Genomic DNA, 17,632 nt, shown 5'->3' on the forward strand with positions numbered 1-17,632 from the left:
GACCTATAGGTTCACCACTGTACTAACCTGTCACACACTGAAGGTCTATAGGTTCACCACTGTACTAACCTGTCACACACTGAAGACCTATAGGTTCACCACTGTACTGACCTGTCACACACTGAAGGTCTATAGGTTCACCACTGTACTGACCTGTCACACACTGAAGGTCTATAGGTTCACCACTGTACTAACCTGTCACACACTGAAGTTCTATAGGTTCACCACTGTACTAACCTGTCACACACTGAAGACCTATAGGTTCACCACTGTACTAACCTGTCACACACTGAAGACCTATAGGTTCACCACTGTACTAACCTGTCACACACTGAAGACCTATAGGTTCACCACTGTACTAACCTGTCACACACTGAAAACCTATAGGTTCACCACCATACTAACCTGTCACACACTGAAAACCTATAGGTTCACCACCATACTAACCTGTCACACACTGAAGGCCTATAGGTTCACCACTGTACTAACCTGTCACACACTGAAAACCTATAGGTTCACCACCATACTAACCTGTCACACACTGAAGGCCTATAGGTTCACCACTGTACTAACCTGTCACACACTGAAGACCTATAGGTTCACCACTGTACTGACCTGTCACACACTGAAGGTCTATAGGTTCACCACTGTACTAACCTGTCACACACTGAAGACCTATAGGTTCACCACTGTACTGAACAGTCACACACTGAAGACCTATAGGTTCACCACTGTAACCTGTCACACACTGATGGCCTATAGGTTCACCACTGTACTAACCTGTCACACACTGAAGACCTATAGGTTCACCACTGTACTAACCTGTCACACACTGAAGACCTATAGGTTCACCACTGTACTAACCTGTCACACACTGAAGACCTATAGGTTCACCACTGTACTAACCTGTCACACTGATGGCCTACAGGTTCACCACTGTACTAACCTGTTACACACTGATGGCATATAGGTTCACCACTGTACTAACCTGTCACACACTGAAGACCTATAGGTTCACCATTGTACTGACCTGTCACACACTGAAGGCCTATAGGTTCGCCACTGTACTAACCTGTCACACACTGAAGACCTATAGGTTCACCACTGTACTAACCTGTCACACACTGAAGGCCTATAGGTTCACCACTGTACTAACCTGTCACACACTGAAGGCCTATAGGTTCGCCACTGTACTAACCTGTCACACACTGAAGACCTATAGGTTCACCACTGTACTAACCTGTCACACACTGAAGACCTATAGGTTCACCACTGTACTAACCTGTCACACACTGAAGACCTATAGGTTCACCACTGTACTAACCTGTCACACACTGAAGACCTATAGGTTCACCACTGTACTAACCTGTCACACACTGAAGGTCTATAGGTTCACCACTGTACTAACCTGTCACACACTGATGGCCTATAGGTTCACCACTGTCACACACTGAAGGCCTATAGGTTCACCACTGTACTATCCTGTCACACACTGAAGGTCTATAGGTTCACCACTGTACTAACCTGTCACACACTGAAGGCCTATAGGTTCACCACTGTACTAACCTGTCACACACTGAAGACCTATAGGTTCACCACTGTACTAACCTGTCACACACTGAAGACCTATAGGTTCACCACTGTACTAACCTGTCACACACTGAAGACCTATAGGTTCACCACTGTACTAACCTGTCACACACTGAAGACCTATAGGTTCACCACTGTACTAACCTGTCACACACTGAAGACCTATAGGTTCACCACTGTACTAACCTGTACCTGTCACACACTGAATACCTATAGGTTCACCACTGTACTAACCTGTCACACACTGAAGACCTATAGGTTCACCACTGTACTAACCTGTCACACACTGAAGACCTATAGGTTCTCCACTGTACTAACCTGTCACACACTGAAGACCTATAGGTTCACCACTGTACTAACCTGTCACACACACACTGAAGGCCTATAGGTTCACCACTGTACTAACCTGTCACACACTGAAGGTCTATAGGTTCACCACTGTACTAACCTGTCACACACACTGATGGCCTATAGGTTCACCACTGAAGACCTATAGGTTCACCACTGTACTAACCTGTCACACACACTGATGGCCTATAGGTTCACCACTGAAGACCTATAGGTTCACCACTGTACTAACCTGTCACACTGAAGACCTATAGGTTCACCACTGTACTAACCTGTCACACACTGAAGACCTATAGGTTCACCCCTGTAACCTGTCACACACTGAAGGTCTATAGGTTCATCACTGTACTAACCTGTCACACACTGAAGACCTATAGGTTCACCACTGTACTAACCTGTCACACACTGAAGACCTATAGGTTCACCACTGTACTAACCTGTCACACACTGAAGACCTATAGGTTCACCACTGTACTAACCTGTCACACACTGAAGACCTATAGGTTCACCACTGTACTAACCTGTACCTGTCACACACTGAATACCTATAGGTTCACCACTGTACTAACCTGTCACACACTGAAGACCTATAGGTTCACCACTGTACTAACCTGTCACACACTGAAGACCTATAGGTTCTCCACTGTACTAACCTGTCACACACTGAAGACCTATAGGTTCACCACTGTACTAACCTGTCACACACACACTGAAGGCCTATAGGTTCACCACTGTACTAACCTGTCACACACTGAAGGTCTATAGGTTCACCACTGTACTAACCTGTCACACACACTGATGGCCTATAGGTTCACCACTGAAGACCTATAGGTTCACCACTGTACTAACCTGTCACACACTGAAGACCTATAGGTTCACCACTGTAACCTGTCACACACTGAAGGTCTATAGGTTCATCACTGTACTAACCTGTCACACACTGAAGACCTATAGGTTCACCACTGTACTAACCTGTCACACACTGATGGCCTATAGGTTCACCACTGTACTAACCTGTCACACACTGAAGACCTATAGGTTCACCACTGTAACCTGTCACACACTGAAGGTCTATAGGTTCACCACTGTACTAACCTGTCACACACTGAAGGCCTATAGGTTCATCACTGTACTAACCTGTCACACACTGAAGGCCTATAGGTTCACCACTGTACTAACCTGTCACACACTGAAGACCGATAGGTTCACCACTGTACTAACCTGTCACACACTGAAGACCTATAGGTTCACCACTGAAGGCCTATAGGTTAGCCACTGTACTAACCTGTCACACACTGAAGGCCTAAAGGTTCACCACTGTACTAACCTGTCACACACTGAAGACCTATAGGTTCACCACTGTACTAACCTGTCACACACTGAAGGTCTATAGGTTCACCACTGTACTAACCTGTCACACACTGAAGACCTATAGGTTCACCACTGTACTGACCTGTCACACACTGAAGGTCTATAGGTTCACCACTGTACTGACCTGTCACACACTGAAGGTCTATAGGTTCACCACTGTACTAACCTGTCACACACTGAAGTTCTATAGGTTCACCACTGTACTAACCTGTCACACACTGAAGACCTATAGGTTCACCACTGTACTAACCTGTCACACACTGAAGACCTATAGGTTCACCACTGTACTAACCTGTCACACACTGAAGACCTATAGGTTCACCACTGTACTAACCTGTCACACACTGAAAACCTATAGGTTCACCACCATACTAACCTGTCACACACTGAAAACCTATAGGTTCACCACCATACTAACCTGTCACACACTGAAGGCCTATAGGTTCACCACTGTACTAACCTGTCACACACTGAAAACCTATAGGTTCACCACCATACTAACCTGTCACACACTGAAGGCCTATAGGTTCACCACTGTACTAACCTGTCACACACTGAAGACCTATAGGTTCACCACTGTACTGACCTGTCACACACTGAAGGTCTATAGGTTCACCACTGTACTAACCTGTCACACACTGAAGACCTATAGGTTCACCACTGTACTGAACAGTCACACACTGAAGACCTATAGGTTCACCACTGTAACCTGTCACACACTGATGGCCTATAGGTTCACCACTGTACTAACCTGTCACACACTGAAGACCTATAGGTTCACCACTGTACTAACCTGTCACACACTGAAGACCTATAGGTTCACCACTGTACTAACCTGTCACACACTGAAGACCTATAGGTTCACCACTGTACTAACCTGTCACACTGATGGCCTACAGGTTCACCACTGTACTAACCTGTTACACACTGATGGCATATAGGTTCACCACTGTACTAACCTGTCACACACTGAAGACCTATAGGTTCACCATTGTACTGACCTGTCACACACTGAAGGCCTATAGGTTCGCCACTGTACTAACCTGTCACACACTGAAGACCTATAGGTTCACCACTGTACTAACCTGTCACACACTGAAGGCCTATAGGTTCACCACTGTACTAACCTGTCACACACTGAAGGCCTATAGGTTCGCCACTGTACTAACCTGTCACACACTGAAGACCTATAGGTTCACCACTGTACTAACCTGTCACACACTGAAGACCTATAGGTTCACCACTGTACTAACCTGTCACACACTGAAGACCTATAGGTTCACCACTGTACTAACCTGTCACACACTGAAGACCTATAGGTTCACCACTGTACTAACCTGTCACACACTGAAGGTCTATAGGTTCACCACTGTACTAACCTGTCACACACTGATGGCCTATAGGTTCACCACTGTCACACACTGAAGGCCTATAGGTTCACCACTGTACTATCCTGTCACACACTGAAGGTCTATAGGTTCACCACTGTACTAACCTGTCACACACTGAAGGCCTATAGGTTCACCACTGTACTAACCTGTCACACACTGAAGACCTATAGGTTCACCACTGTACTAACCTGTCACACACTGAAGACCTATAGGTTCACCACTGTACTAACCTGTCACACACTGAAGACCTATAGGTTCACCACTGTACTAACCTGTCACACACTGAAGACCTATAGGTTCACCACTGTACTAACCTGTCACACACTGAAGACCTATAGGTTCACCACTGTACTAACCTGTACCTGTCACACACTGAATACCTATAGGTTCACCACTGTACTAACCTGTCACACACTGAAGACCTATAGGTTCACCACTGTACTAACCTGTCACACACTGAATACCTATAGGTTCACCACTGTACTAACCTGTCACACACACACTGAAGGCCTATAGGTTCACCACTGTACTAACCTGTCACACACTGAAGGTCTATAGGTTCACCACTGTACTAACCTGTCACACACACTGATGGCCTATAGGTTCACCACTGAAGACCTATAGGTTCACCACTGTACTAACCTGTCACACACACTGATGGCCTATAGGTTCACCACTGAAGACCTATAGGTTCACCACTGTACTAACCTGTCACACTGAAGACCTATAGGTTCACCACTGTACTAACCTGTCACACACTGAAGACCTATAGGTTCACCCCTGTAACCTGTCACACACTGAAGGTCTATAGGTTCATCACTGTACTAACCTGTCACACACTGAAGACCTATAGGTTCACCACTGTACTAACCTGTCACACACTGATGGCCTATAGGTTCACCACTGTACTAACCTGTCACACACTGAAGACCTATAGGTTCACCACTGTAACCTGTCACACACTGAAGGTCTATAGGTTCACCACTGTACTAACCTGTCACACACTGAAGGCCTATAGGTTCATCACTGTACTAACCTGTCACACACTGAAGGCCTATAGGTTCACCACTGTACTAACCTGTCACACACTGAAGACCTATAGGTTCACCACTGTAACCTGTCACACACTGAAGACCTATAGGTTCACCACTGTACTAACCTGTCACACACTGAAGGCCTATAGGTTCACCACTGTACTAACCTGTCACACACTGAAGACCTATAGGTTCACCACTGTAACCTGTCACACACTGAAGGTCTATAGGTTCACCACTGTACTAACCTGTCACACACTGAAGACCTATAGGTTCACCACTGTACTAACCTGTCACACACTGAAGGTCTATAGGTTCACCACTGTACTAACCTGTCACACACTGAAGACCTATAGGTTCACCACTGTACTGACCTGTCACACACTGAAGGTCTATAGGTTCATCACTGTACTAACCTGTCACACACTGAAGACCTATAGGTTCAACACTGTACTAACCTGTCACACACTGATGGCCTATAGGTTCACCACTGAAGACCTATAGGTTCACCACTGTACTAACCTGTCACACACTGAAGACCTATAGGTTCACCACTGTACTAACCTGTCACACACTGAAGACCTATAGGTTCACCAATGTACTAACCTGTCACACACTGAAGACCTATAGGTTCACCACTGTAACCTGTCACACACTGAAGGTCTATAGGTTCACCACTGTACTAACCTGTCACACTGAAGGTCTATAGGTTCACCACTGTACTAACCTGTCACACACTGAAGACCTATAGGTTCACCACTGTACTAACCTGTCACACACTGAAGACCTATAGGTTCACCACTGTACTAACCTGTCACACACTGAAGGCCTATTGGTTCACCACTGAAGACCTATAGGTTCACCACTGTACTAACCTGTCACACACTGAAGACCTATAGGTTCACCACTGTACTAACCTGTCACACACTGAAGACCTATAGGTTCACCACTGTACTAACCTGTCACACACTGAAGACCTATAGGTTCACCACTGTACTAACCTGTCACACACTGAAGACCTATAGGTTCACCACTGTACTAACCTGTACCTGTCACACACTGAATACCTATAGGTTCACCACTGTACTAACCTGTCACACACTGAAGACCTATAGGTTCACCACTGTACTAACCTGTCACACACTGAAGACCTATAGGTTCTCCACTGTACTAACCTGTCACACACTGAAGACCTATAGGTTCACCACTGTACTAACCTGTCACACACACACTGAAGGCCTATAGGTTCACCACTGTACTAACCTGTCACACACTGAAGGTCTATAGGTTCACCACTGTACTAACCTGTCACACACACTGATGGCCTATAGGTTCACCACTGAAGACCTATAGGTTCACCACTGTACTAACCTGTCACACACACTGATGGCCTATAGGTTCACCACTGAAGACCTATAGGTTCACCACTGTACTAACCTGTCACACTGAAGACCTATAGGTTCACCACTGTACTAACCTGTCACACACTGAAGACCTATAGGTTCACCACTGTAACCTGTCACACACTGAAGGTCTATAGGTTCATCACTGTACTAACCTGTCACACACTGAAGACCTATAGGTTCACCACTGTACTAACCTGTCACACACTGATGGCCTATAGGTTCACCACTGTACTAACCTGTCACACACTGAAGACCTATAGGTTCACCACTGTAACCTGTCACACACTGAAGGTCTATAGGTTCACCACTGTACTAACCTGTCACACACTGAAGGCCTATAGGTTCATCACTGTACTAACCTGTCACACACTGAAGGCCTATAGGTTCACCACTGTACTAACCTGTCACACACTGAAGACCTATAGGTTCACCACTGTAACCTGTCACACACTGAAGACCTATAGGTTCACCACTGTACTAACCTGTCACACACTGAAGGCCTATAGGTTCACCACTGTACTAACCTGTCACACACTGAAGACCTATAGGTTCACCACTGTACTAACCTGTCACACACTGAAGGTCTATAGGTTCACCACTGTACTAACCTGTCACACACTGAAGACCTATAGGTTCACCACTGTACTGACCTGTCACACACTGAAGGTCTATAGGTTCATCACTGTACTAACCTGTCACACACTGAAGACCTATAGGTTCACCACTGTACTAACCTGTCACACACTGATGGCCTATAGGTTCACCACTGAAGACCTATAGGTTCACCACTGTACTAACCTGTCACACACTGAAGACCTATAGGTTCACCACTGTACTAACCTGTCACACACTGAAGACCTATAGGTTCACCAATGTACTAACCTGTCACACACTGAAGGCCTATAGGTTCACCACTGTACTAACCTGTCACACTGAAGGTCTATAGGTTCACCACTGTACTAACCTGTCACACACTGAAGACCTATAGGTTCACCACTGTACTAACCTGTCACACACACACTGAAGGCCTATAGGTTCACCACTGTACTAACCTGTCACACACTGAAGGTCTATAGGTTCACCACTGTACTAACCTGTCACACACACTGATGGCCTATAGGTTCACCACTGAAGACCTATAGGTTCACCACTGTACTAACCTGTCACACACACTGATGGCCTATAGGTTCACCACTGAAGACCTATAGGTTCACCACTGTACTAACCTGTCACACTGAAGACCTATAGGTTCACCACTGTACTAACCTGTCACACACTGAAGACCTATAGGTTCACCACTGTAACCTGTCACACACTGAAGGTCTATAGGTTCATCACTGTACTAACCTGTCACACACTGAAGACCTATAGGTTCACCACTGTACTAACCTGTCACACACTGATGGCCTATAGGTTCACCACTGTACTAACCTGTCACACACTGAAGACCTATAGGTTCACCACTGTAACCTGTCACACACTGAAGGTCTATAGGTTCACCACTGTACTAACCTGTCACACACTGAAGGCCTATAGGTTCATCACTGTACTAACCTGTCACACACTGAAGGCCTATAGGTTCACCACTGTACTAACCTGTCACACACTGAAGACCTATAGGTTCACCACTGTAACCTGTCACACACTGAAGACCTATAGGTTCACCACTGTACTAACCTGTCACACACTGAAGGCCTATAGGTTCACCACTGTACTAACCTGTCACACACTGAAGACCTATAGGTTCACCACTGTAACCTGTCACACACTGAAGGTCTATAGGTTCACCACTGTACTAACCTGTCACACACTGAAGACCTATAGGTTCACCACTGTACTAACCTGTCACACACTGAAGGTCTATAGGTTCACCACTGTACTAACCTGTCACACACTGAAGACCTATAGGTTCACCACTGTACTGACCTGTCACACACTGAAGGTCTATAGGTTCATCACTGTACTAACCTGTCACACACTGAAGACCTATAGGTTCACCACTGTACTAACCTGTCACACACTGATGGCCTATAGATTCACCACTGAAGACCTATAGGTTCACCACTGTACTAACCTGTCACACACTGAAGACCTATAGGTTCACCACTGTACTAACCTGTCACACACTGAAGACCTATAGGTTCACCAATGTACTAACCTGTCACACACTGAAGGCCTATAGGTTCACCACTGTACTAACCTGTCACACTGAAGGTCTATAGGTTCACCACTGTACTAACCTGTCACACACTGAAGACCTATAGGTTCACCACTGTACTAACCTGTCACACACTGAAGACCTATAGGTTCACCACTGTACTAACCTGTCACACACTGAAGGCCTATTGGTTCACCACTGAAGACCTATAGGTTCACCACTGTACTAACCTGTCACACACTGAAGGCCTATAGGTTCACCACTGTACTAACCTGTCACACACACACTGAAGACCTATAGGTTCACCACTGTACTAACCTGTCACACACTGAAGGTCTATAGGTTCACCACTGTACTAACCTGTCACACACTGAAGACCTATAGGTTCACCACTGTACTAACCTGTCACACACTGAAGACCTATAGGTTCACCACTGTACTAACCTGTCACACACTGAAGACCTATAGGTTCACCACTGTACTAACCTGTCACACACTGAAGACCTATAGGTTCACCACTGTACTGACCTGTCACACACTGAAGGCCTATTGGTTCACCACTGAAGACCTATAGGTTCACCACTGTACTAACCTGTCACACACTGAAGGCCTATAGGTTCACCACTGTACTAACCTGTCACACACACACTGAAGACCTATAGGTTCACCACTGTACTAACCTGTCACACACTGAAGGTCTATAGGTTCACCACTGTACTAACCTGTCACACACTGAAGACCTATAGGTTCACCACTGTACTAACCTGTCACACACTGAAGGTCTATAGGTTCACCACTGTACTAACCTGTCACACACTGAAGGCCTATAGGTTCACCACTGTACTAACCTGTCACACACTGAAGGCCTATAGGTTCACCACTGTACTAACCTGTCACACACTGAAGGCCTATAGGTTCACCACTGTACTAACCTGTCACACACTGAAGGCCTATAGGTTCACCACTGTACTAACCTGTCACACACTGAAGGCCTATAGGTTCACCACTGTACTGACCTGTCACACACTGAAGACCTATAGGTTCACCACTGTACTAACCTGTCACACACTGAAGACCTATAGGTTCACCACTGTACTAACCTGTCACAAACTGAAGACCTATAGGTTCACCACTGTACTAACCTGTCACAAACTGAAGGCCTACAGGTTCACCACTGTACTAACCTGTCACACACTGAAGGCCTACAGGTTCACCATTGCAGAAACATGTCTATAATAGATATAAAGGCTGTTAACATACTGTCTTAATGTTTCCAGAAAGGAGTGTATATATTTGGCCGGTTGAAGAGGTTTTATGTGCTGACTGGAGTTGTTTTTTCTCCGAAACAACGACGAGTTCTTTCTGTCGGAGACAGATTCCAGACATAGTACAAACGTATCCGACACCAAGACAAGACCGAGACACTCAATATCTGGTCTGGAGACCCGTCTGGAGTACTACAACATGGAGTGTGCTGTGAATAACCTCTCTCTCAACATTTATATGAAGGCCAACAAGGCTTAGAATACACCACACACACTACACCGGACATACACACACATGCAGGCATGCACAAAACACACAGAGGTGAAAGAAAATATGCACACACACACATGCGCAAAACGTAGATACAGGGGGGAGTAGCCAGTGAGAGGAATAGAGATTAGGAGAGAGACAGTGTTTGTAAATGCTTTATATCTACTGAAGGAGCCTTTTGACTGCACAAAAAACCTGTGCCCTTCTCACACTGTCAATAACAACATCCACAGGTCCACACCATCATAGTAGACAGAGAGAGAGGTGAGGGGGTAGAGAGAGGAGGGGAGAGGAACAATAAAAGGGATGAGAGAGGAGGGGGTGTAGAGGCGCGGATGGAAGCAGAGTGGTAAGAGAAGAGAGGACTGGCATGGAGGGAGGGAGCGAGGGGGTCAAAAAGAGCGGAACGATTTCGTCAGATTGCAGATTGAGTGCAGCAAACGAGGAACAGAATGTTAGCATGGTTTATTAACAGGGAGGGGATAGAGGAGACAGAGCAATAGAGATGGAGAGAGAGAGGAACGAACCGCACTAATCTGGTCGTGAGGAGCTAGATGGAGGAGATGAATGTGAGGGAGGGAGGTTAGAGGGCACTCTACACCAGGTCCCTGCATTCTTCACTGGGCCCCAGCACCCAGGAAGAACCCCCTCACCCCCAGCCTCTGACCTACATTAATTAACTCTGCTGCTGCAATTACTGACCACACCACCCTCTGGTTAGAGTGGCTACACGGGAGAACACTATATGCTGTGTGTGTGTGTGTGAGAGAGAAATAGATCGTACTCAATCAAGCAGGAGAGGAGTGGATTGATAGAGGGGGAAGAGAGTGAGAGAAGGGGTTTGGGAGGTACAATCAGCCATAGCGGCCTGTGTTGAGAGCATTGGATCTTTGACTGGCAATATCTCCTTATGTCCACTGTACCTTCAGACCAGATTAGGACACACAGCACTTTACAAATCCACCACAACTAACTGTGGAGAAACGGCTCCAAATTAAATCCTCAAAAACGCTGTTCCCTGGCTAACCCCAAACACACACAGAGTAGGCTTCCAACACTGCACATGCCAATACACACAACCCCCACCCCCCGCCTCTCGCCCATTATAAAATCCACCTGCAGTCGCTCACTAATTGGACTTGGGTAGACTGCTAACACAGCGAATGTCTTGTTATGCCAATCTAATTGGCTGTGCTGCTTTAGGAAAGAATGAAATAAATCAGTGTTCTGACTCAGGTCGGCCCGGTCTCTACTGAATCCATTAGAGGAGATAATTGTGTTGGGAGGCAAAGCGTTTGCCGAGCGTTACCTCAGCGTTGAGGGAGAATGCAGTTGAATTAGAATTGTAAAGGTGAATGTGTGCCATTGGATAGCTGGATGCCCCTGGATACTACAGTGGGAAACCCCAGAGTGGATGTACATGGAGAGTGGTGATGGAGAATCAGATACTGTGAGCTGTTATATTTCAGCGTGTGTGTGTGTTGCTGATATGAGGTGTCGTTCTTTCAGACACCATGTCCAGAGATTTGTGCAGTAGATACAACTTGCTAATGAAGACATTACACCCATTTTGTGTGTCCTCCATGAGGACAGGCGCGATCATTAAGATTAATGACATAGTATGTCCCCTGCCAACACACACACACACACACACACACTCACAACTGTGCTGTACACACCCGGCTAGACAACAGATGCAAACAAACCTGGATGCAAACTGTTGTTGAGAGAGGAGAACTGTCTTTGTTTACCCCTCTGGACCCTCTCTCCTCTCCTCCCTCTCTCATCCCCCTCTCTGTGCTAAATCAAATTCTCTCTCGCTCTCTCCACTCATCTGTTTGTTGACTCTTAACACATTAAAGCAACAGCAGCCAAACTAAACTGTCCATACTGCACTGGCCAGCGTTCACACAGACACAGCATCCATCAGATAGTCCAGGCCTGGGACCAGACTCAACTCACCTAGCAGCTGCCCTTCCTGCAGAATAACCATCTAAAGTCAACCAGACCACTCAGGCAGGAAACACTGTCTACGAACTCACTGGGTTAAAATGTATTCATGTGTGTCATCTTTTACATGAAAAATGGAGGAAAACCTTTTCTAGAAGCATCAGTAACAGTATGTGTAAGGAGGAATGTGTATCTACCATCAATGGATTAGAGAAGAATGGAGAGAGAGAAGGAGAGAAGGAGAGAAAATAAAATAAAACTCCACTTCACAAATCCAAATTACTCTAGTAATAGTCAAGAGAGAGCCGCTGACCCGGCCTCTGGATCGCCAGGGGTGACGGAGCACACTCACTCAACCGTCTAACTGAGACCACTCTGAAAATATGGTCATTCATTTAAGCTAAACAGACCGGGGGGAAAGGGGCACAGTTTCCTTGACACCAATGAAATGAGAATTGGCTCCAATGCAACTGTGGAGCCGAGAGGGGCCATTGCGGCTCCACTGTGTGTGAGGGCTCTGACAAGGCCATGTCGCGCTAGAGAGTTCTTACGCAACGACGAGAAAACAACGGCGCCTAAAGCCTGGGAATATACAAGCCTAGACAGAGCACTATCAAACAGTAAATCTGTTCAATCCTCCATTTTACAGGCCAGAGAAAGAGAGAGAGAGCGAGAGATTGTTGAGTGTTTACAGTCTCAAGGAAGAGAGGACAGGCTGTTTTCCCTACTTAAAGTAAAGTGTCTATGAGTGACACTCTCCCACACTTTGACTCATCAACCAGAGAAATCAGAACGACTCAAGGGCTTAGTGACAGAGAAAGGCAAAATGGAGGAAGAGAGGAGAGGCTGACGAGAGCAATGCATTGTTCACATCTCCCACGGAGAAACAACGAGGAAGAGAAGTCATCCAGAGGTTAGGGACACAGACAGAGGAGGAGAAAGAGAGAGACACATAAGCATGAACACACTCAGACTCAAACACAGAGCCCATGACAGTGAGTTTAGGCCGGATGATTTGATTTAGGTATATCCCTGTCTCCCCTTGGCAGACTGCTGAATTGCTGTGTCAAGGCTTGTGGGAGTTTGTGACTCAGAAAGAGAGAGAGGGATGGAGAGAGAGAGATGAGGAGGGACGAGAGAGAGCAAAACAGAGAGATGCTGTGGGGACGAGGAGGTGAGGGAAAGCTCTTGCTCCTTCTCTTCCATTCTTCCTTTTTATTTCTTGATTTAGTGAAGATAAATAAAATATGACATAAACAGGTGTGTGTCTGCAGTGGCCTTTACCAAAATCTCCTCTCTCTCCGTCTCCCTCTCCCCCCTACATCTTCCATCCGCCTACTCCCACTGTCTCCTCAAGCCGCCTGTCATCACAGTGCATTCTGTTGTCTCTCTGTGCGTTGGATGCGTGTCTGCTAATGTGGCAGCAGCATAGTCTCATTGTCGGCTCTGCTGCCTCTTTTGTTTTCCCTCCGACTTGACAAGTTCATCAGGAAAAGGCGGATGAGATGAACATGTATATATTCATTGTGTTTTGTGTCAAAGACACAGTTTCAGAGAAATATCACGCTGGCATTGATGGAATTTATCCATGTCTACTGGGCAGTATGCCTTTGTGTTTATGCCTTACTTTTTCTCTGTAGGATTGCATAAGCTGTGAGTGAGTGATTCTCCATCGTATCTTTGTTCGGCTGAGCGTTCTGGCTGTTGTGTGTGTGTGTGTGTGGTCTGTGTGTGTATGACTGTCTCCCCACCATACCTTTGCTCTGTGGAGGGTTCTGGCTGCGGTCTCGGAGGATGTTGATCTGATAGACGGCCCCGTAGGGCTCAAACAGCTCCTTCAGCTCCTTCTCTGACCAGGAGCGAGGGATCTGGCCCACGAACATCTTGATGGCGTCTGGGTCGGGCTGGTCCGAATGCTCCAACGCCCCATTCATCTTCCCGGCCGTGCCGTTACTGAAAAGAGACAACAGGGGGCGCTAGGTTACATAACAGATCACAGAAGCTACATCTGACTTGACATGGAAGACGTGAAAGTACACCGTATTGACATTCTCAGGAAGATGAGAAGGAGAGGTCCACTGGGGTAGCAGCTGGTTCAAGGCTGGGTTCCCTGTGTAACCTGTAAAGTTCCGTTTATGTTTCGCAACAACAACAAAAATGTTCATAATAGTCCCGCACCTTGAAAGTACATCTTGGAGAACATAAATCCAAATTAGACGTCAAGATATCACCTCACGAGGTGCGAGACACTTTATAGAACAAAATCCTTCTATTAATAAATTGCGTTGCGTCGGGATGGAAAAGATTCATCCATCACACAGAGTAGGTGACTTTGACAACACATCACACCAAAGAGAAGCCATGTGGATATATACATTCACTTATCTATCTCCACACGGTTTAAACAAAGAATTCGATTCCACCTCCGTCCTATAAGCCACATTTAGACTGTTACACACTGTCCATATCAGATTGTGCTTATCGTTTATGAGTTGGCCCCACATATTTATGAACGGCTGGGCCGTCCTTTGTGGTGGGCTATTAATTGATTATTATTAATTGATTTGTGGTGGGCTATTAATTGATGTGACGTATTTAGGTGAGCGGACACCTGCGGCGATTGATTGGTGAGTTGTTCTTCATGCCCGCTCCCATCCCCTATAATTCTGTATCTCTTTGTGACTAATATATATACAAGTAGACCAGAGGGGCCCTGATTGGCAGATGAGGGACAAACCCTGATTAGTAGCACCTGCTGCTCAACTGATGATCATTACAAATGCTGTTTTGGATGAAAGAACATGTTACCTACACAAAGAAGAACCCTGTGGAGCTGAAACGTCTGTGTACGCTATCCCTGATGCAGTAAAACATTTAAAACCTTGAATAATGAAGTAAGCTTTACGCGACATATTTTTCAGTGCGAACCCATTATACCTCTTTGTTCGGCTCAAATTGATAAACAGCACAGTCCTTAGGAAGGGGAGATCCGTACATACATTATTTTCAATCCACATAACATGATTTCAAGAAAACAGATTCCCTCGGAGCAGGTAGGCCTAGCACTCCACTATACAAGTACAAGATAAAAGGGGACAGCAACACCAGGGAATGTGTGGGTCTGTTTTTTGGTTTTGCTATCCTTGTAGGGGCCAGAAGTCCTCACAATGAATAGTAAAACAAGGACAATTTGGACAAGTGGGGACATTTCAAAGGTCCCCACAATGAAAAACGGTTAGGCTTAGGGTTAAAATTAGGGTTAGAATTAGAATTAGGGGTTAAGGGAAAATAGGATTTTGAATGGGATTCAATTGTTTGATCCCCACAAGGATAGTAAAACAAGTGTGTGTGTGTGTGTGTGTGTGTGTGTGTGTGTGTGTGTGTGTGTGTGTGTGTGTGTGTGTGTGTGTGTGTGTGTGTGTGTGTGTGTGTGTGTGTGTGTGTGTGTGTGTGTGTGTGGTGATGAGCAGAGGGAATGCGTGGTGTTAATTCAGGTCTGGCTCACTCTGTAGAAGGGATTTAGTCTGCTGAGTGCTGAGGGCCTGGACTGTATTACAAAACACTACATGACATGGTAACATTACACACACACACTGTTAAGTCAGTACATGTTTTTAATTCTCTGTAACCTTTCCTTTTTCTGCTTCTTTCTCTCTGCTCAAGTAGTCAGTGTTGTCACGAATCACATTCAATTGGCCTTGTGTGTGTCAAATAAAAACTTGAGCTTGGTAAGCTTTTTAAAAGAGAAAATCAACACTCTGTTGCAATAGCTCAGAAGATAAATGGTGTGTGCGACTGCGCACACCAACACACACGCACGACTCCCTGAGGGAACAATCTGGGATCACAATGGCTTGTTTTACATCTTAACGATTTCCCTAAAAACGGCCGCCAGCCTCGAACAATCAGCACAGTTGCCATTGATCCCAGGGCCAGCTGCATGAATAGGGCTAGAACGTACCAGCACACACACGGTCTCAGTCTCCACTTCAGCCTGTGGTGCCACGGAACCAGAGTAAAAACTAAACAAGCTGAAGTCCATGTGCTGCTGTATCGCTCTACTTTCACTTTTGTTATTCTCCACAGGAGAAAGGAGAGAGCATTAACAAAACAAGCCCAAATCCCTTGCTTGACTAGCTGACAGCCGTAATACCACTCTATAAAGCTCAGGGAGAGAGGGAGGAAAAGAGGGAGGGATTCAAAAAAGAGAACGAGGGATGAAGGGAGGGAGAACATACAGACCTTTGAACACGGCACATCCATCTCTTGCAGAAAGAGCCCAGGCGTTCGGCAGAAACGCCCAATTCTTTAAAGGACTTAAAGGACATGTCAAATAAATGACCAAGCCGGGAGAATGAGGGAACGAGCAAACGAGTGCTAACGGTCCCCACGGCAATCACTCCACGGTAAGCCGGACGATAAATCCCAGCCACAGCGCCGAGGGGACCGGGAAGAAGTTACGGCCCCAATGAACACCAAGCGTTACGCCAACGTTCACACTCATAAAGCAGAGCGTTGCTTGAACGTTAGACATTTAAAAACGGGAGATGAACGGCTCCCCTGGCACACAGCACAGCCATGACACCTGCAGTATATCCATCCCTAGACACCCCAGGCTGGAAGCACAACAACCACCCACTAATACACTCTGTGTAAAAGGCTTGTTATGTGTGTGTGCGTGTGAGAGAGAGAGAGACAATTCCTCATTGTGTGGTTGTTTGAGGCCTGGGGGAGGGAATTAGTCTATAAGGATAAGGCACAATGCCCTTTTGAACCATTCACCCTGCCCATCACAGCCCCAACTGCCAACATGCCCCATTACACAGCCATGCACAGCCATACAGCTCT

At 46.1% G+C, this 17,632-nt stretch overlaps 1 protein-coding gene across 25 annotated transcripts in view; it reads right to left on the reverse strand.

The window, feature by feature from the left end:
• The window catches only part of LOC129838505 (CUGBP Elav-like family member 2), a 148,461-nt gene that overhangs the window by 79,517 nt on the left and 51,312 nt on the right, over window positions 1-17,632 (reverse strand). For 24 of the 25 annotated variants that reach the window (XM_055905508.1, XM_055905531.1, XM_055905505.1 and 21 more), the window contains exon 2: window positions 14,541-14,737. In XM_055905508.1, the coding sequence (XP_055761483.1) occupies window positions 14,541-14,737 (197 nt within the window). Of the gene's footprint in view, window positions 1-14,540; window positions 14,738-17,026; window positions 17,532-17,632 lie in introns of those variants that run through there. The other variant, XM_055905511.1, reaches the window with a different exon arrangement.

This window comes from Salvelinus fontinalis, chromosome 39 (assembly GCF_029448725.1).
Source record: "Salvelinus fontinalis isolate EN_2023a chromosome 39, ASM2944872v1, whole genome shotgun sequence".
Lineage (NCBI taxonomy): Eukaryota > Metazoa > Chordata > Actinopteri > Salmoniformes > Salmonidae > Salvelinus > Salvelinus fontinalis.